The sequence below is a fragment of the Malaclemys terrapin genome, chromosome 10, assembly GCF_027887155.1.
Source record: "Malaclemys terrapin pileata isolate rMalTer1 chromosome 10, rMalTer1.hap1, whole genome shotgun sequence".
In the NCBI taxonomy this organism is placed as follows: Eukaryota; Metazoa; Chordata; order Testudines; family Emydidae; genus Malaclemys; species Malaclemys terrapin.
In genome coordinates, this window is record NC_071514.1 from 38,846,849 (window position 1) to 38,868,177 (window position 21,329).

Sequence of the window (21,329 nt, forward strand, 5' to 3'; positions counted from 1 at the left end):
AATCACCCACGACACTGTTTTTAGGCATTGGGATCTCAACCCAGAATTCCAATGGGCGGCGGAGACTGCAGGAACTGTGGGATAGCTACCCACAGCGCAACGCTCCAGAAGTCAACGCTAGCCTCGGTACTGTGGACGCAGTCCGCCAACTTAATGCACACTTAGAGCATTTTGTGTGGGGACACACACAATCGACTTTATAAAAACTATTTCTAAACAACTAACTTCTATAAATTTGACCTAATTTCGTAGTGTAGACATACCCTCACACAGCTCTGTCAATGCACCTCAATCCTGACCTGCAACACCCCTTGCCCAGCTCTGCCAATGTATCTTAATCCTGATCTGCAGCATTCCCTGGTATTTCAGTACTGCAAGCCCATACGGCACAGCCAATGCACCTCAATTCTGACCAGCAGCCCCCCTGCTATTCCAGACCTGGTCCCCAACAGAGCTCTGCCAATGCACCACAATGATCTCTGAAATAACTGGAAAGCTTTCTGTTCATTCCCACTAACATGCCTTTCTATGAAGGAAAGCAACATATGCTCGTGGGTGCAAAAACAGAGGACTGCTCACATGGTGATGAGCAGGTCTTCTTGTACTCATTCAGGGTATGTCTACACTATGAAATTAGGTTGAATTTATAGAAGTCGATTTTTTAGGAAGCGATTTTACACAGTCGATTGTGTGTGTCCCCACTAAGCGCATTAACTCGACAGAGTGCATCCACAGTACCGAGGCTAGCGTCGACTTTCGGAGCATTGCACTGTGCGTAGCTATCCCACAGTTCCCGCAGTCTCCGCCACCCACTGGAATTCTGAGTTGAGCTCTCACTGCCTGATGGGGCAAAAACATTGTCGCGGGTGGTTTTGGATACATGTCGTCAGTCACCCCTCCCTCCATGAGAGCAACGGCAGACAATCGTTTTGCACCTTTTTTCCATGCAGACGACATACCACGGCAAGCACGCAGCCCGCTCAGCTCAGCAGCCGCTGTTATGTCCTGGGGGCTGCTGGCAGCAGACGGTGCAGTAGCGCTGCAAACCATCGTCACGCTTCCGCTGCCACTCTGCTCTCCTGCAGACGCCATACCACAGCAAGCATGCAGCCCACTCAGATCACAGCGGCAATTATGAGCACTGTAAACACCTCGCGCATTATCATGCAGTATGTGCAGAACCAGAACCTGCAAAAGTGGGTGAGGAGACGATGGCAGCGCGGTGACGAGAGTGATGAGGACATGGACACAGACTTCTCTCAAAGCACGGGCCCTGGCAATTTGGACATCATGGTGGTAATGGGGCAAGTTCATGCTATGGAACGCCGATTCTGGGCCTGGGAAACAAGCACAGACTGGTGGGACCGCATAGTGTTGCAGGTCTGGGATGATTCCCAGTGGCTGCGAAACTTTCGCATGCATAAGGGCACTTTCATGGAACTTTGTGACTTGCTTTCCCCTGCCCTGAAGCGCAAGAATACCAAGATGAGAGCAGCCCTCGCAGTTCACAAGTGAGTGGCAATAGCCCTCTGGAAGCTTGCAACGCCAGACAGCTACCGGTCAGTCGGGAATCAATTTCATAGAATCATAAAAGTGTAGGACTGGAAAGGTCATCGAGTCCAGTCCCCTGCCTTCACAGCAGGACCAAGTACCATCCCTGACAGATTTTTGCCCCAGATCCCTAAATGGCCCCCTTAAGGATTGAACTCATAACCCTGGGTTTAGCAGGCCAATGCTCAAACCACTGAGCTATCCCTCGCTGAAGGGAAAGCGCTGTTGTGTGTTCACACTGTCAGCTGCCTGCACAATAGCGTGTTCACACTTGTGGCACTTGCAGCGGTATTCAGAATGGTGCAGTCTGAGCAGCTATCCCACAGATCATCTCTTCCTCTTCTGCCGCTAAGAGTTATGGGACTGCAGAGGGGGTACCGGGGCATCCTGGGTCCTCTCCCAATGCCCCGGGATGCATTGCTTTGCATCCCAGCAATCTCTGGGCTTCTGTCTGCATTTGGCACCATCTTTCAACGGTTTGTGTACTGCGTGCTCTGCCTCTTCGGTCTGCAGGATCCTGCACTGTTGACCAATATGCTGCTCGCTCTCACTAACACATCCCGAGTGGTAGTGGAGTTATTCCTTAAACTACAAAGGCAAGATGACATTGATCTCGCCACGCGTAGTAGCTACAACACGAGATTGCTTGTTTCCTAAGCCCAAAAGTGGCGTTCCACTGTGGTCAGCACATCCATGAATGCCACAAGCACTGAGTGGTGGGATCACATTGTGATACACGTCTGGGATGACAAACAGTGGCTGCAGAACTTTCGGATGAGGAAAGCCACATTCACGGGACTGTGTGATGAGCTCGCCCCAGCCCTGCGGTGCAAGGACACGAGAATGAGAGCTGCCCTGTCATTGGAGAAGCGTGTGGCAATTCCTATCCCCACATTTTCCACAAGCTGTGTTCATTATGGAAGATATCTCGCTGCTGAGGGTGAGCAGGGAATCAAGGGAGGGTCTTCTCCAAGACTGTGGCTTCCACCCTGCCCTTATGCGGCTCGCCAGTGTGCAGCAATGGTCCCGCCCCAGTGACAGCAGAGCGGCGCGGAAAAGTTACCCTTAATGAGGCAAGAAACAAAGCAGCTCTGTCAAAGAACCTGTGGCAGAGGATTGCCCTGTATCTCCATGAGAATTTCCTGGAGATCTCTGAGGGAGATTCCTGTGAAGTGCGGGAGTCAATCAACACCCTATTCCACCACTCAGACAAGGCATGTGGTGGTACACGCATCATACAGACACAAGCCTGCTTTCAGCAACCCTCCTGCCCACAACTCGCTCCAGCGATTCCCAAAATCAAAGCCACTTACCAGGGGCCTCCTCTCCTGTTTGCACTCCACCAAGCTCCAATAGCTGTGACTGGCTAGCCTCCTCCAGGGTAGAGAAGAGCTCCTGGCTGCATGCATCTCTGACCTCCGAGTCATCCTCTGCCTCTGGGTCCCCCCGCCCCACTCCACATCCTCATCCAAGATTTCCTCCTCCTGGCTCGGTCCACTCTCGACTGGCACACAAGCCACCGAAGTATCCACAGTGGCCTTCACAGTGGAGGTGGAGTTGCCACCAAGTATCATGTCCAGCTCTTTGTAGAACCAGCAGCTCATGGGCACAGCACCGGAGTGGTGATTTGCCTCCCGCGCCTTGTGGTAGGCATTCTGCAGTCCTTCACTTTGACCCTGCACTGCAATGTGTCACAGTCATTGCCCCTTTCTATAGTGCATCGTGAAATCTGTCCATAAGTATCATAATTCCTACGGCTGGAGCGCAGCTGGGACTGGACAGCCTCCTCTCCCCAAATGTTGATGGGTTCCAGCAGCTTAGCATTGCTCCAAGCGGAAGATCGCCTGGTGCCTGGAGCAGGCATAGTCACCTGGAAAGATGCGCTGAGACCACTGTGCACATCACCAAGCAAACAGGAAGGGAACTTCCAAAATTCCCAAGGAATTTAAGGGGTGGGATCACAGTTGGTCACCTGAGGGCAGGGGAGCAGAGCTCAAACTGATGGCCAGAGAGGCGAGAACAGGCATTGTGGGACACCCCCCCGGAGGCCAATCGCAGCACTGTAATCGGCCAGGGTGTCTACACTGGCACCGTGGTGTTGTAGCCTCGCCACAGAAAGCTGTATGCCTCTCGTTGGGGTGTTTTTTTTTTTAAAGCGCTGCAACTGCGCAGTTTCTGCGCACTAAGTGGCTTGGCAGTGCGTACACCTCGGGAATTACACTGCAGAAAGCTGCTTTACTGCGCAGAAACTTGCCAGTGTAGACAAGGCCTTGGTTTAACATCTCCTCTAAAGTATTGTACCTTTGATAAAACACCCCTCTCTCACACTACTGCACTAACTCACTACGGTTAGTTCTACACCGCAGCTGGGTGCAAGCCTCCCAGCAAAGGTAGACAGACTCACACTAGCGAGACTTGAGCTAGCATGCTAAGAATAGCTGCGTGGATGTTGCGGCTCTGACAGAGACTCAGGCTAGACGCTCCAGCTCAAACCCAGCCCAAGCCTCTGCAGGAGCTGCCATATCCACACAGGTACTATTAGCATGCTACCTTGAGCCCCACTAGCATGAGTTTGTCTAACCGGGCTGGAAAGCTCACTCCCAGCTGCAGTGTAGACACCTCAGAAGAGTCCAGGTCCTGAAATGGGACTTCCGTCCACATTATATGACTTGACCCTTCTCTAGCAGCTTCTGTCTGAAGATGTCTCAAAGCACCTTGCAAACATTAATGAACTAAGGACTTGTCTATACTGGAAAGTTTTGCACCGTTGTCACAACAAACACCTAATGTAGACACAGGGCACTGGTGTCAAAAGTGACACGCACCAGTTCAGATTATGCTAGTGCAAGCCACATTTTAGATTGGTGCAAGACACTTACATCACTAGGGTTTGCACCAGTGCAACTACATTGGTATGGCTACATAGTACAAACAACCTCAGTGTAGAAAAGTGCATGTGGGATATAGGAAAGCATTTTACAGAAGGAGAAACTGGGGTATTGTAGTGAGGTGGAGTGGCCTCCCACAGACCCGGAGGGGGAGGAGCCCCTCACTGAGCCCTAGTGGGCGGAACCAGAGCATGCTCACCCCTCCCGCCAGAAGTCAGTGGGCGGGACAGGAAGTATAAAAGGTGGGTCTGGGCACTCAGTTGGGCTGCAGCCACCAGAGGAGCCAGATGCCTCTTGCTTGCTCCCAAACTGGGAGACTGCTGCAGGCCCATGGGGAGTTGAGGACTGGCCAGAGCCGCATGCTGACCAGACCACACCACAGAGGAGTTGCCAGGACTACCGCAGGCCTTCTACCCTGACGATCTGGACAATCCTCTACAGACCCAAGTACACCCCGAGGAGGAGTTAGGAAGTGGCCCTAGGACAGCCGGTTCGTTGTTGCCATAGACCCAGTCAGCGTGTTGCGATCAGGATCCCAGCTGACCCAGTGGCAGCCCCCTCTGCCACTGTTAGGGCCCTGGGCCGGGATGCAGTGGGGTGGGTGGGCCTGCATCCCCCCTGCCATCCCAGCCCCTGGGGTGGCAGTCTCCCCCTCTCTAGGCTAAGAGGCCAGTGCTTGTCAGGAATCCGCCAGAGCTAGGATGCCTGAACCCCTTACTGCTTGACCCTGAACAGAAGCCCAAGCTATAGACTCTCATTGCCCCGCCCTGACTGAACCAAACCTGAGCCATTCTTTTTGGGTGACAGATCTGAGGAACTGTCCCAAATTGAGGTTTCATTAGAGGAAGTTTTAGAACAAATTGATAAACTAAACAGTAATAAGTCTCCAGGACCTGATGGTATTCACCCCAGAGTTCTGAAGGAACTCAAATGTGAAATTGCAGGACTACTAACTGTCATCTGTAACCTATCATTTAAATCAGCTTCTGTACCAAATGACTGGCGGATAGCTAATGTGATGCCAATTTTTAAAAAGGGCTCCAGAGGTGACCCTGGCAACTACAGGTCAGTAAGGCTCACTTCAGTACCGGGCAAATTGGTTGAAACTATCGTAAAGAACAAAAGTGTCAGACACATAGATGAACATAATTTGTTGGGAAATAGTCAAATGTTTTTTGTAAAGGAAATCATGCCTCACCAATCTATTAGAATTCTCTGAGGGGGTCAAAAAGTATGCGGACAATGGAGATCCAGTGGATATAGTGTATTTACATTTTCAGAAAGCCTTTGACAAGGTGCCTTACTAAAGGCTTTTAAGCAAAATAAGCAGTCATGGGATAAGAGGGAAGGTTCTCTCATGGACTAGTAACTGGTTAAAAGATAGGAAACAAAGGGTAGGAATAAATGGTCAGTTTTCAGAATGGAGAGAGATAAACAGGGGTGTCCCCCAGGGATCCGTACTGGGCCCAGTCCCATTTAACATATTCATAAACGATCTGGAAAAAGGGGCAAACAGTGAGGTGGCAAAATTTGCAAATGGTACAAAACTACTCAAGATAGTTAAGTCCCAGGCAGACAGTGAAGAGCTACAAAAGGATCTCACAAAACTGGGTGACTGGACAACAAAATGGCAGATGAAATTTAATGTTGATAAATGCAAAGTAATGCAAATTGGAAAACATAATCCTAATTATACATATACAATGATGGGGTCTAAATTAGTTGTTACCACTCAAGAAAGAGACCTTGGAGTCATTGTGGATAGTTCTCTGAAATCATCCACTCAATGTGAAGCGGCAGTCAAAAAAGCGAACAGAATGTTGGGAATCATCAAGAAAGGGATAGATAATAAAACAGAAAATATCATATTCACTCTATATAAATCCATGCTACATCCACACCTTGAATACTGCATGCAGATGTGGTCGCCCCATATCAAAAAAGATACACTGGAATTGGAAAAGGTTCAGAAAAGGGCAACAAAAATTATTAGGGGTATAGAACGGCTTCTGTATGAAGAGAGATTAATGAGACTGGGACTTTTCAGCTTGGAAAAGAGGCGACTAAGGGGGGATATGATGGGCTCTATAAAATCATGAGCGATTCCGTATGAAGAGAGATTAATGAGACTGGGACTTTTCAGCTTGGAAAAGAGGCGACTAAGGGGGGATATGATGGGCTCTATAAAATCATGAGCGATATAGAGAAAGTAAATAAGGAAGTGTTATTTACTCCTTCTCATAATACAAGAACAAGGGGCCACCAAATGAAATTAATAGGTAGCAGGTTTAAAACAAAACACAAGAAAGTATTTTTTCACGCAACGTACTGTCAACCTCTGGAACTCCTTGCCAGAGGGTGTTATGAAGGCCAATACCATAACAAGGTTCAAAAGGGAGCTAGATAGATTCATGGAAGATAGGTCCATCAATGGCTATTAGCCAGGATGGGCAGAAATGGTGTCCCTAGCCTCTGTTTGCCAGAAGCTGGGATTGGGTGACAGGGGATGGATCACTTGATGATAACTTGTCTATTCATTCCCTTTGGGGCACCTGCCATTGGCCATTGTCAGAGGACAGGATACTGGGCTTGATGGACCTTTGGTCTGACCCAGTATGGCCGTTCTTATGACTAAGGGCCTGGCCTCCCTACCTGTGTTTTGTTACTGGGCCCTTATCACAGGCCTGAGCTATAGACTCGAGTGGTAGACTGTTGTCACCTCGCTAATGCACCATGGTAAGTGACGAACAGACACGTGGTGAGGCAGAGTGCCCTCCCACGGACCCGGATGGGGAGGATCCCCCGCCGCTAAACCACCACAGGCACAGAGAGGTAAAGTGACTCACCCAAGGTCACAAGAATGTGTCAGTGGCAGAGCAACGAATAGAACCCAGGTCTCTGTCTCGCAGCCCTAATCATAAGATGATAAAGAATAGGACAGAGCAACTCATTCATGCAGCACAAACTGCTGCCTCCAGCTGCCAGAAATATAATTTGGAACTATTTTTCACCACACACGCCATCTGTTCTGATTGGCTGGATTTCATGTTATGATCCAGGATTAAGAAGAAAGGCTGTTCAGTGCCAAAGTCTCCAATCAGAATCCTAACTAGTACTAAATTACAAGAGGAAAATGAATGGGAGGGACCCATCCAAAACAGCAAAACACTAAAGTTGTGAATGAGATAGAACTCCGCAATGAAACTGGGCACAGATGAACTTTTTCTCCTGGTGCCCAGGCATCGGATCTGAGGCTGGGAATCTAGAACTTCTATTACAGTCCATATGATGTATAATAAGCCTGGGAAATTCAGTGGTGCTGGAGGTTATTGAGTCATATGCTGAAGGTAGATTTTAAACAGGGCTGGATAATTTTATGACTATTAATAATGTCTGTAGATTTGCAAGCTAAGATAAGGATAGGGGTAATCAAGCTGCTGCCCTCTAAGTTGGGCAAGGCATAATGATTGCCTAACATCTGCACCCACAGCTCTTTAGTGGCTTCCTACTCACTTCCGGCTGCTATTCAGGGAGATGGGGATAGCTCTTAAGTCCTGAGTGGTCAGAGACCACCTCTTACCCTACACTCCCTCCCTCGTCCATCTGGGTGTCATGTGGTTCTCTGGCATAGTGAGGGCAACCTTTGTTTTAATACTTGGTTTCTAGTGTAGTTGAGACCATGTAATTTGGGAACTGTGCTACAGTCCTAGGTCATCACAAACAAAAAATGTGACAACATACAGATGTTCCCTAACCATGCCAGAAAATTGCACTGGCACAATTCGACCTATAGTGTAGAAGGAGTGTGTCTGAGAGACCCAGATACAAGAAGTGACCAGTCCTTACCTAGACCCAGCAGTCTTAGAAGCACATGGGATCCAGTGGTTGGGTCTTCTCACAACATACTGGTGTCTGTCCAGAGAGGGGAACTGGGCCAGGTTGTGGCACTACCCATTAACAATCTTTCCTTTCTTCCACACTGAGGCTACATCTACACTACAGGGGGGAGTCGATTTAAGATATGCAAATTCAGCTACGTGAATAGCGAAGCTGAATTCGACGTATCACAGCCGACTTACCCCGCTGTGAGGACGGCAGCAAAATCAACCTCTGCGGCTTCCTGTCGACGGCGCTTACTCCTACCTCCGCTGGTGGAGTAAGAGCGTCGATTTGGGAATCGATTGTCACGTCCCGACAGGACGCGATAAATCGATCCCCGAGAGGTCGATTTCTACCCACCGATTCAGGGGGGTAGTGTAGACCTAGCCTTAGTATTTCCTGTTTATTTAGACTGTAAGCTCTAGGACAGTGCCTGTCTATTATGTGTTTGTACAGTGCCTACCACAATGAGGCTATGATATTGGTTGGGACCACTAAACACCACTGTAATAATAATAAATACCATCTTCACCACCATCCAGAGAGGGCAACATCATATTATTTGCATGTTTTTAATACTTCGTACTTGGATTCAAAGGCTCTGTAAAAGTTAATGAAATCAGTCCATCAGCCTCATGCTGAAAAACTGATCACTTGCAGCAGACCAGGAAGGAATTCTTTGACTACCCCAAATCCAGCATCTGCACAAATGACCAAGTGCATTATGGAGGGAGAGGGTTTTGCCTTGCTCTGAAGTATCCGCTATTGGCCATTTCTGGAAGACTAGGTCAACTGAATGAACAAACAAATCCTAAATAAAAAGTGAAGCTGGCATGGGAATTAGGTGTCCCCAACAACCATAGAGAAAGGATCAGATCGGGTAGAAGAGGGATACTGACCTGCCATTCCTCAGTATCACTGTAAAGGGTTACAGGAATCTCCTGGGGGTTGTAGAAATGTTTTGCCCTCTCGGTTGTTACCACACGCACTTTCAGCTAACGAGAGAAAAGGAGGAGGAGAGACAAACAATTACAGTTTATAACATAAAAGCCCCGAGCCAGGCAAGGGAAGGAGGACTTGGGTGGCAAAGAGTTTTATATCAGGCCCTCACACCAAGACTTCACCCTACTATTCATATTTGCATAACCACTTCCAGTCACTGCTGAAAGGTCAGGTACCAACAGGTGCAATGCAAGCCAGATACTCATTTCTGTTCTTCACATGAACAGGCTGGGCCTTAGTCATTTGGTTCCTACCATATGCAAATAACCAACCAGCAGTTGGGCCAGTGAAGATGACCAAAACAGACAAAAAAGAGACGTGGTTTAGAAAAGAGGGCTGCCAGGAAAAACAAAGCTCCATATAAGATCCTTGTTTGATCATGAGATGTGTATGGAAAGAGGGTGTGAAAGCGCCTGGCTCTGGAAGGCCCTATTAACCAGAGCACCTCATGGCCGTGGACAAGACGACACCATAAGAAAACCTTTTGTTTCCCAAGGCTATTTCTGTCTGGCAGGATTTTTGTTCATCCATCTATGTCTAACTACATCTGCTGCATTTGCAATTAAACTCCATGCAAACAGTCTGTCTACCATGCGAGATTATGGGTGTAACTCAATGGTTTTAACTACAAGGAGGCTTTTCTCAAATTCTCCGACTGTTGTCCTACTACCAATGAGGATGCACACTTACTACCTATTATGGAGTGTGATGCTGGCATACCAGGTACCAGCTCATGCCAAGATCCCCATGCCTCAACTGAATACTTACAAATATATGGTTGAAATCAGTCAGGCTCATCTGTGTGTTAGTATTGTTAAAATAGGTACTAGAATAAGAATGCATTTAGTGTTTAGATTTTATGGAATGCTTGTAAGTTGCTGCATGTATTAATCTCATTTATCATATCTGTATCCCATATCACAAAGTAATATTTGAGTGTTTTCACTGTAACCCTCTGTGTAAATCACCAGACGGGAGAGAGACATTAACTAGTGTAAAGTGCTTATCTCCAACAGAAAGTGGCCAACAAGGCAGGCCCATCAACAGCAGATGGACTAGAGAGGAACATTAAAGAGGACAAAAGACTTTGTTCTTTACTGATGATGGCCAGTATATGCTAGCACTTCCTGCCATTATTTCCACCAGTGATGGGAGAATTTGAAGAAAACCTTTGTGTAGGCACATCCATAGTAATAGACTTGATTATGGGCTAAGTGTGCTCATCGTGCTAGCTGCTATACGCTTCTGTTGTCACCAAAAGCTGCTGACCATCTCCAACAGCAGCAGTTGAGGCTTGGGAACAGGTTAACGCATCTCCCAAACAGTGACTGGTTTATAGTCTGTTTTATCTTTTCAGTCTGTTTTATCTTCCTAGCAATGACAATTCTAGGCTCATCTTCCTCCACCCTTGTTACCTAGGATGACCTGGGGCAGTGGAAAATTCCAGCCCCCAAACTTCAGGGTCTTTGATCACTTTACTGTTTATTTCAGAATCTAAGGAGGGCTGGTCTACATATAGAAATTTACATGTATATACTATGCGGGTATATTTATACTGATACAGGTGTAGCAGTACATCATACTGGATTGACAGTCTTATTCTGGAATAAAAGTGCTTTTTTCCAGTTAAGTTTATGTGGCTTTGAAAGCGGGAATGTCAAAGCATAGTTGGGGCACGTACCTATGAACTGCAATCTAACAAGCAAGAGGCTAGCTGGAGTCAGCCAGCACTATCTGAGTGCATGTCTTTCAGCTCTTCCTCCTCCAGGCTGGGTTCTGCGGTTGCTTGTTCTTCACAGCAGGGCACTATCCAGTTATTCTGCATCATACTCTGGGACATTATGCTCTTTCTGCAATGTCTGCTCATTTTCCATAGCTTTCATTTGAAATCACACACATTTCTGGCCCTTTCCAGTGTCAAAATCATTTTCAGAGTAACAACCACAGTTTCCCCATTAACCTCACTTTGCACAAAACTGTTTCCAGCCAAACAGCAGCAGCAAAGGTGCTAACTGCACTATCTGCTACCCTATTTGCCTCAATGAGGTGGTTACCTCAGAGCCTACACAGCCTATTTAAATGCTGATTTTATACAGCAATTGCATTCTTTAGGTTTGTCTACAAGGTGTGTCAATGTGCACCGAAGGGGTGGAAATTGTAGAGCATTCTAAAATGTTGTGCTGAAACTGCCCCATGTAGACTGGCTGACACACTCTAAAAGGTTCTTAGCATGTGTTGATGTAGTCCCAATGTTAACATGCACTAGGAATCTTTTGGAGCGTGCTAGCATAACTGTGGTCAGATCTATACTATAGACTTCAGCCAGAATACTAATATTGGATGACATTTCTATATTAATAAAAGCCCTAGCTTAACCACAAAATATTGGGTTCAATGCAGGAATCACTGGGTGCAATTCTCCTTGTTCAGTAACTGGTATAGACTATACCAGCAAAAGCACTGTTTTGCTGCTATAAGCTGCAACTACACTAAGGCTATGTCTACACTGCACTTTCAGCAGTAAAACTTTTGTCAGTCAGGGGTGTGGGGGGAAAAAAAAAAAAAAACACACTCCTGACCGACAAAAATTTTACTGACAAAAAGCGTCGGTGTAGACAGCACTTTATCAGCAGGAGACGCTCTCCCAACGACAAAGCTACCGCCCCTCACTGGAGGTGGTTTTATTTTGTCGGCAGGAGAGTTTTTTTTTCTGGCTAATGAAGAGTGGCTACACTGCACACCTTAGAGCGGCACTGCTGTTGCAGCACAGCTGTCACTCTAAGGTGCACAGTGTAGACAGAGCCTTAGAGGGTTTGCCAGTATAGCTATAACTAAACTTTCTAGTGTACACAAAGCCTACACTGGTTAGGGGTGTGATATATTAATTATTATTATTATTGCCCATTTAGTTATACCAGTAAGAGATCTAGTGTATATGCAGTTATACCGATATAAAGGTGCCTTATAGCAATATAGTTGATTTCAGTTCCTGAACCAAAATAAGCTATATAGTGATATAAGAATTTTCATACTGATATAATTGTGTACACAACCAGAGTTTTTTGCTGCATTAACTATACCGGTACAGGTAAGGCAGCAAACTTTTATAGTGTAGACAAGCCCTTCGAAACACAAACATAACTGCAGCCAAGGCACTTAAAAACCACTCTCTTTCTGCCATTTCTTTCACAGATTTTAAGGCCAAAAGTGACCATTCTGATCATCTACTTTGACCTCCTGTATAGCACAGGCCAGAGAAGTGCACCCAGTGATTCGTGCATTGAACCCAATATTTTGTGGTTAAGCTAGGGTGCATCTTTTCAAAAGACATTCAATCATGATTTTAAAACTCAAAGTGATGGAGAATGTAACACATTCCTGGGTAAGCTGTTCCAATGTTTAACTATTCCCACTGTTAAATTTTTTTCTGTAGCGATGGACTCCTTGCTTACTCATCTTAAGTGGGACTTTCATGTCCCTTTACCTAAGTTGGAAAGAAATCAGTATTCTTTCCTTTCTATATATCTGTAACAGCCTCTGTTTGCCTTCATAACAGTTGTGTTGCTTGATTTTAGGGGATTAATATTATTATTTATATAAGTTAAAAGGCATGCCAATTGATCTGATCAGAAGATATGGTTCTTGTCCCAAAATCAGGTTACATAGAGTCTTGCAAGAACCCCGCAGGATGTATGACAAGGACACTTATGCTGAGAACACAATACAGCCGTAGAGACTTTTACTGACGTAAGTGGAAAAGTAATCAAATGGAAAGTAATCAACCAGAATTAAAAAGGAAATAGTACTCTTTTGGAGGTACAGGTGGTATCCTTTACTATAAAACTTCCTAGATTAACATACTCTCATCCTTCCTTGAGAACCTGGTGGTAAGAGACAAAGGACCAGCCTCATTTCTGGCATGCCAAAAGAGTCCCATAGTCCAGGTTCCTCAATGCTTGAGTGGAAGGTGAAAAATTTAGGGGAAGCTAGAGAACTATAAAGCCAGAAAACTAAGCCAAAAAAGACCCAAGAAAAAAACTAACCTAACCCTAATTATGGTGGTTTGCCCTCTTATGTGCCCAACCTTCCATGTCCAATTTCTTCACCCACATCAAATCGGGGTGTTCATTGTCACATCTGTTATTTCTGGCCTGAATCAGTTTGGTGGTTATTTCCATGTTCTTTGTGGTGTACCTGTTAAATTTATAGAGCACAATCGCTTGGCAACTTCTCTATGCCAAAGGTCACAAACATATGTACGCTAACATGCTTTAGCTCATCATACAGGATGTGGCCTATAGGTTTCTTCCGTTACTGCAAAAAAATACTCTAATACAAACTTATAAAGCTATAAAGCTATTATCAACAAACCCATAAGAAAGGATATAATCAAGCAAGCAAGCAGGCGGGCTACAAAAGACATTCAGTCATGATTTAAAAACTCCAAGTGATAGAGAATTTAACACATTCCAATGATTAATTATTCCCACTGTAAAATTCTTTTCTGCAGGGATGGGCTCCTTGCTTACTCATCCTAAGTGGGACTTTCATGTCCCTCCACCTAAGTTGGAAAGAGATCAGTATTCTTTCCTTTCTATATACCAGTAACAGCCTCTGTTTGCCTCTATAATAGCTAAAATAGAAAATGAGCATGTGACTCCTCTGTTTAACTGCTGATACAAGCTGACGTACACGTCACCTGGTAAAAGAAGCGTGCTGGAGTCACAAGTTGTGTGTTTTACATGAGGAGACTCAGCAAATACCCAGAGGCTAGTGGAGTGCAAGACTTCATCCAGGGCTAAGCTTGGATCTCCTGCTTTGCTGTCTCTACGCAGAGACCACTAGCCAATGCTCTGCCAGCCTGATTTTTGCCCACGTTTATGTGAGTGCCATTTTAAAGAGTCAAGAAAGCAGTGATTTGACTTGTATTAGTAACCCTGAGCAAATACATAAGTGACCATCAGAATTTTCCACTGGCCTGGATAAAACAGCACTTTTTTTCTGCTTCAACAGCCATGTTTATGAAGAAAACCTTTACAATTTTAACTGATGCACTGTTAACTTCCTGAGTCTGCAGAGAGCCTAACCTGATGGCTATGAGATGTATTAACTACCTCATTCATCTCAACGAATGGTTGAATCTGAAACCTAATGATTACGACATTGATATTTAAATTGTCAACTATTTCACTGCTGATCGTTTTAGCACAAACTTCTATCTAACATGCTTATCCTACAACCCTAAACCTCTCAGCACATCTCCTAATGATCCAAAAACTTCAGCTGTTTTCTACCCAAGTTCCTCTGACAACTGTCGTAAGACAGTTCTCTGTTGTCAGCACAAAAATCTGCAGCAAGTTAAAACTGAGGGCCTGCTTTAGAGTAACTGGAAAGACTCCCATTGACTTTATTTGGCTTTGGCTCAGGCCCTGAAATTGTCCAGACAGTAGGAGATAAATTGAATTTATTGCCAAAATAAATAACCGGGGCTTCTAGACTGAATGGATTCTTTATATTTCATTCAGTAAAAACCTCTATTTTTAAATTTAAATGAAGCTGCCACAAAATCTGCAGACTCCTGCACAGGAGGATCACAGAATCCAGGAGCCTTGCTATCAAATTTGGATCCAGCTTGCTGAAAAGTTTATGATCAAAATATTCACAGAGAAGGGATGTGCTTTGATCTAGACTCCTACAGAATGGGTAGTTTTCTCTCTTCCTGTCACCTACAGAGTGGAGGGAAGTCCTTCAGATACCAGTACAGGATGGGGGTGAGGAGAGAGAGAAAGTATGCTGCGGGATCTATGATTCAGGCATCTCCTGTTGCTAAAATGGAAATCCAGAAAGCTGGGGATGAAGGCTGGGGGAATGGACAATCCCTGCATAACCTACATTCCATACACGTAGCAGCACATAACCTAAGGTTCTGACATGACCTCTTCCTGTCTCTGCATCACTTTCTTCTGTCCATTCCCACCCCCATCCCCCTCCCAATCTGGTCTGGAACCTTAAACCTCTTTCAGTTACTGGAACTGAAAAGCTTAACTAAGGCCCCCCAACATGCCAGCTGAACTTTCTTTCCAACAGCTGACAAGATACAGCACTGCTACCCTGACAACTCTGTGTACCTTCAACAGCCTTTCCAGATTTGCTATTGCCACCACCAATCAGTTTCACAATTTCCAAAATATCGTCTCCTATGTCCAAATCTCATGGGGTACCCTGAGCTCTGGAGTGAAGGAATCCCAAATATATGAATCATCCAAAGGATATTAAACCAGGCCATCTAGCAAACCAACAAGCAATATAAATGCATTATGTATTTGGCCTATGTTTAAAAAAGATGGTGCCACAAATTCTCTCTCTCTCTTTTTTTTTTTTTTCAATGAACCACGATAATTGGGTTGGTTCCAAAATGTGAGAGCATTCTGAATTTTCCTTTTACTTTAAAGCAAAAGCTATTATAGTTCCCTTTTTTTTGGAATGTAAGTCTATTCACTCCTGGCTAATACTGCCATCTGCTGGATAAACTGGTTACTCTAGGCAATGATACATTTTTTAAAATGTGCATACAGATGCTTTTATATTTTTATAGCTTGTCCTCTTCCGTTTTACACTAGCATCCAACTTTTAAGTTCTATGTCTCAACTACTGAGACTACTTATATTGCACAATCTGAACTACAAATTTGGAGTTTCAAAGAGCACATGGCACTTTTTACTATATGTATCTCATAAATTCAGGTTTGCTGACTTTACTGACATCTACATTTTTACATCGGTGAGCCCTGTAAAGCCCACATAATGATGAGAGACAAAGCTGGTTTCCATCATGTATTGTGTGATATCAACAAAACGGTCAGATAAACTCTTATTGTGAGAATCTTTATTACTGATCATGGTGAAAGAGACAGAAAAATGCTCAGCTTAATTTTTAGACCCCAGGACCAGCATCTAGAATCAGCTTTAAAATTCTAACTGACCTAATCTGATCTCCACTAAGAGAGGATAAAAAGGAAACAGGAAGATATCATATTTACAGTTTCTATTCTAACTCACTGGAGCATACGTTACTCACCCCAGGAATCTCCAGCAATTCCGAGACAAGAATAGGCAACTTCAGGGCAGCCACACTTCCAGTAACACCCACCAGGACATGGTGGTACTTTTGTGGTGTGGGCAAGCTGTTTTGTGGGGAAGGCTGTGGCTCTGAAAGGGTTAAGGGCTCCATTATGCACCTTGGCGACAATCAAATCTACAAACAAGGAGAAACAGTCTTCAAACTTTGAGCTGGATTTACCTAGACGTGCAGAGAAATTGCTGATTTGCTTCCCTATACAGAATATCAGTAAGTGGCCTCAAAACACTCTTCAGTTCAGAACAATATAAACTGATCCAAGAAGTATCACACTTCTTTCAGTAATCAGGTGGGAGGGTCACCATAACATTCTGCTCCTCCGCAGTTACCTATTATTCTAAAGGCCACATCAGGGTTAACTGTGAAATTAACTTAACAATTTAAAAAATATTAGGTATTATGGCTCAAAGCACTCAACGTGCATTCACCAGAAGTGACTCCTTGTGATCAAGGTTATATGAATGATGGCTGCCATTTTGGATGACTCCAGAAATTGATCCAGAGCTAAATGGATATGTTGCTACAGCATGAGCTAAAGAGTCAGATTCTGTAGTGTGGGGTACATTTGCAACATGCAAATCCTCAGAGTCGGGAATTCTGATACCCCTCTCATTGAAGTAAATGGGATCCTTTCCACATCCGGAATAGCCCAATTGGTGAAAGTGAGCTAGCAAAAGTACTTACAGGATACCAGGAGGTAAAACAGGTGGTCTTGAGGTAACATTTCAAAATCTTAAGAGGAATCCCATATTATTGTCAATGAACAGAGAGGCACAATGGAAGGGATCCCTTCCAGTGTTAAGGGAAGCAAAATTATCAACATTACTGAAAAGTGGAAGGATCCTAGTAGATCCTAAATCAGGTCACCCAGTTTTAGGCTCGATCCTGCGAGGTGATGAGCAATCTGACCCTGATCCAGAAAAACCCTTAACCACTTGCTTAACTTTAAGTACATGGAGTAGTCTCTGGCCCCCACGGCTTGGGGTCAGAATACTCAGTACCTTGCAGAATCTTCACCATTAAATAACAATAAGTTTTTAGCTAAAAGACTTGAAAATAGACAGCCTAGATTCATGCTTCAGGACATGTCAGGCTTTGTTCTGGAAGGTCAACAGAAATAAATGTAAAGAGGCTACTTCATTTGTCCAAATTGGTACAGGATTTAGAGTCTGCTGTTCTCACTTAATATGGAAAAGGCATGTGACTCAGTCGAGATGGATACGTTCAGTCTCTAATAGGAGTAATGAATGCATGTTGTTGTTTTTTAATAAATCAGTCACATGTATGCACCTTGGATCTCATACAAGAGTTATCATCATCATCATCTGCTTCATAGAGTACCAAGAACTCAGTCAGAGATTAGGCCCCTGATGTAATAGGTGGGCAAAACAGACCAGCAAAGTAGAGGATGAGATAGTCATGAAGCAAACATAGTTTAGCAGAAAAGCAGAAGTCACATCTTGCCACTTGCCTAACCAATGCCAGTCAAGAGTGTTAATATCTTGTGCATCACAGCAGAAGCAGATTGGAGTTACCACAAGCAATTACACTTCCTGAAATAACTGATGTATGAACTTATGTTTAAGGCACAAGACTGGGATTCAGGTCTGAGTCAATGCCCAGTTCTGCAACAGACAACCTGTGTGACACTGGGCAAACACTTAGACTCCCTGTACTTCTGATCTATAAAATGGGGAGAATAATATTTCCTTTCTCACACCCTTTGTCTGGCTTGGTCTACACTTAAAATTTTAGGTTGACATAGCCACATTACTGAGGGGTGCGAAACTATGCCAACCTAACTCCCACACGGGTTCAGCTATGCCAACAGAAGAATGCTTCCATCAACCTAGCTACCATCACTTGGAGAAGTGGTATTCCTTGTCCGATGAAAAAAACCCTTCCGTTAGCATAAATTGCATTTACATTACAGGGTTATGTCGTCATAGCCACAGCACCATAGCAATGCCATTATACTGTAGACCAGGGGTCGGCAACCTTTCAAAAGTGGTGTGCCGAGTCTTCATTTATTCACTCAATTTAAGGTTTCACGTGTCAGTAATACATTTTAACGTTTTTAGAAGGTCTCTTTCTATAAGTCTATATAGTATATAGTAATATAACTAAACTATTGTTGTATGTAAAGTAAATAAGGTTTTTAAAATGTTTAAGAAGCTTCATTTAAAATTAAATTAAAATGCAGACACCCCGCCCCCCCAGGACTGGTGGCCAGGACCCGGGCAGCGTGAGTGGCACTGAAAATCAGCTCGTGTGCCGCCTTTGGCACATGTGCCATAGGTTGTCTACCCCTGATCTAGGTATTTATACCACACTAAACACCATGTCTGTAATGTTTTTAAATAAATATATAAAGCTAGTGGTGGAAGCTGGGGGACAATGTGATATACAACTTCCCAGACTAAATGTAAAATGCTAGGGATTTCTGGTTCTGATCCAAATCAACTGAAGTCAATGGGAGTCTTTCCATCGACTTTAGATAAGGCCCTTTATGCATGTGGTTTGGAAATGTAGCAGATTGCAAAACTTTAGTTACAATTATATACAAGATTTGCTGGATGCGTTTGGTTTATTTAATCCAAATGTTTGAATTATATATTATTTTCCAAATGCTCAAAGTGCTAAGCCCCTATTATACGTGGAGTTAGTAGTGACATCTGTAGTTAAGGTTACCATATCCCTTCCACTTTAATCCACTGTTTTCAAGTATTTATAACCTTGCCAGACTTCAATCATTTGGGCTGGAATGCTTGGTCTTTGCCTCAAACTGATTTTTGTTTAAAAAAACCCTGTTCTTCAGAATAAGGTCAGAGTTTTACATATGTTCAGCACAGTTTAGAGAGGCTTGCAGCTAAAATCTCTGAAGATTTCATCTGCATTTAGCATGCTCCCTAGCCTCACAGACCTTGAGTTCCCAACAGAACACTGCAACTGCAGCAAAAGCTGCTGTCCCTTTGGCCTATGGGAAGGCATGCTAAACAGAGCCAGAAGGGCCCATGAGTTCTTGTCTCAGCTCTTCCATTAATTGGTGTTGATAATTCCACGTTCTTCACAGCCCTTATTATTGAGCAAGGCCTCATTCCCCTAATTTAGAAGGCAGATAAGTATAACTCCCCCCATTTTACAGATGGGGAAAATGAGAGGTTTCACCAGGCCACTTCAGGAAGAGCTGGGAATAAAACCCTTGTCCAGATCCTCAAAGTTATTTAGGCACCTAACTCCCATTTGGAGGTGCATTTTAGAGACACATTACAGTCCCATGTGTGTCTAACATCTGACCAACATCTCAGTTAGCCATGGTGACAGGTTTCAGAGTGGTAGCCGTGTTAGTCTGTATCAGCAAAAAGAACGAGGAGTCCTTGTAGTACCTTAGAGACTAACAAATTTATCTGAGCATAAGCTTTCGTGGGCTAAGCTTATGCTCAAATAAATTTGTTAGTCTCTAAGGTGCCACAAGTACGCCTCGTTCAGTTAGCCATGTTACTTTCAGAATAAATGTGCCAATCTATGTGCTTGGCTGTGCTTTCTGTAACCATTAGACCTCTCTCATCTCCACAGACAAGAATGCAATCCAACAATATTGATGTCGTCAGATGCCACCGGTGTGGTGCTCTGCTCTGTTCAATGATGATAACAGTCGGCTGCGTGCATATGTTCCCTCTGTGTGCTGCCCCGGCTCTGCAGATCGCTGACACAGCAGGCCCCGAGAGAACCCACAATGACTACAGGCTCTGATAAGGTATGAAGACACCCGGCCAGGTTTATTGTCAAACGAAGTACAGTAATAGTTTCCTGCAGACTCTACAGGACATACTACGAATATGTGCCCCCTGACAATGGACCAGCTCAGTCAGTGGTGGACTCTCCACTGCCCCCTAGGCCAGACAAAGATATCCACTCAGGGATGCGTTCTTATACACAGGTACAAACAAGTTACACATCACTCCTGACCCACTGAGGTACAACCCCTCTACGCGTTAGGGTGCTGCCTCTCTCCTGGTACATGTTGGTTCGAACAAACAAGTCTATCCATCATATTATCCTTTTGACCCTGTCTTTAGGATGGGTCAGCCTGTTCCCCATTATCTCTGTGGAATGTGTTCGTACCGGGACGTTCTGGTGCCATCCTGGCACATGTATGCATGCAATTAGCAGCCTTCTTCTTGCCAACTTCTGTGAGCAGGGCCTGCCTCTGACTCACAGCTTAACTTTGCTTTATGTTAGCAAAGTCTTGACCATTACTTTAGTTCAGGCCTCAGGCCTCATACCAGGCCTCTGATACAAGGGTTTAAGTTTCAGGGCCTCATCTTACTACACTCCCACACTTTTTGTCTTTTTATGGGGAGGATGTTTACCCATTGTCCCGGAAAAGCATAATGTATGGACTAAAGATAACCCAGTAGGCTAAACACTGTTATATGGTTACCTTATTTTGCCATCCATATACTCATGCCCGATCTGTCTTTAGTCTGCACATTCCCTCGTACGACTGATGAACAGATTTTATTTTCCAATTGACTGTAGTCCCTTATAGTGGGCCTGGGAATGTTAGGTCTGGGACCATGACTGAGGAATGTAGTATTCAGGTGGCACGTATTCGTAGTATGTCCGGTAGAGTCTGTGGGAACTATAACTGTCCTTTGTTTGGCAATAAACCTGGCCGGGTGCCTTCAGACCTTATCAGAGCCTGTGGTCATTGGGGGTTCTCTTGGGCCTGCTATGTCAGCGATCTGCAGAGCTGGGGCAGCACACAAAGGGAACACATGCACGCAGCCGACTGTTATCATCATTGAACAGAGCAGAGCACCACACTGGTGGCATCTGACGACATTGGTGACCCCAACAGCTGATCTG

The 21,329-nt window shown here is 44.7% G+C and overlaps 1 protein-coding gene across 4 annotated transcripts in view; it reads right to left on the reverse strand.

Annotated features, from left to right (window-relative positions):
* Positions 1–21,329, reverse strand: part of PPCDC (phosphopantothenoylcysteine decarboxylase) — a 46,833-nt gene that overhangs the window by 17,229 nt on the left and 8,275 nt on the right. For 3 of the 4 annotated variants that reach the window (XM_054042116.1, XM_054042118.1, XM_054042117.1), the window contains exons 2-3: positions 16,398–16,574; positions 9,218–9,313 (exon numbers count right to left, since the gene is read on the reverse strand). The exons of the other annotated variant lie outside the window; for it this stretch is intronic. In XM_054042116.1, coding sequence (XP_053898091.1) covers positions 9,218–9,313; positions 16,398–16,550 — 249 coding nt within the window. In that variant the 5' untranslated portion in view covers positions 16,551–16,574. The remainder of the gene's footprint in view (positions 1–9,217; positions 9,314–16,397; positions 16,575–21,329) is intronic. 4 annotated transcript variants of the gene reach the window in all.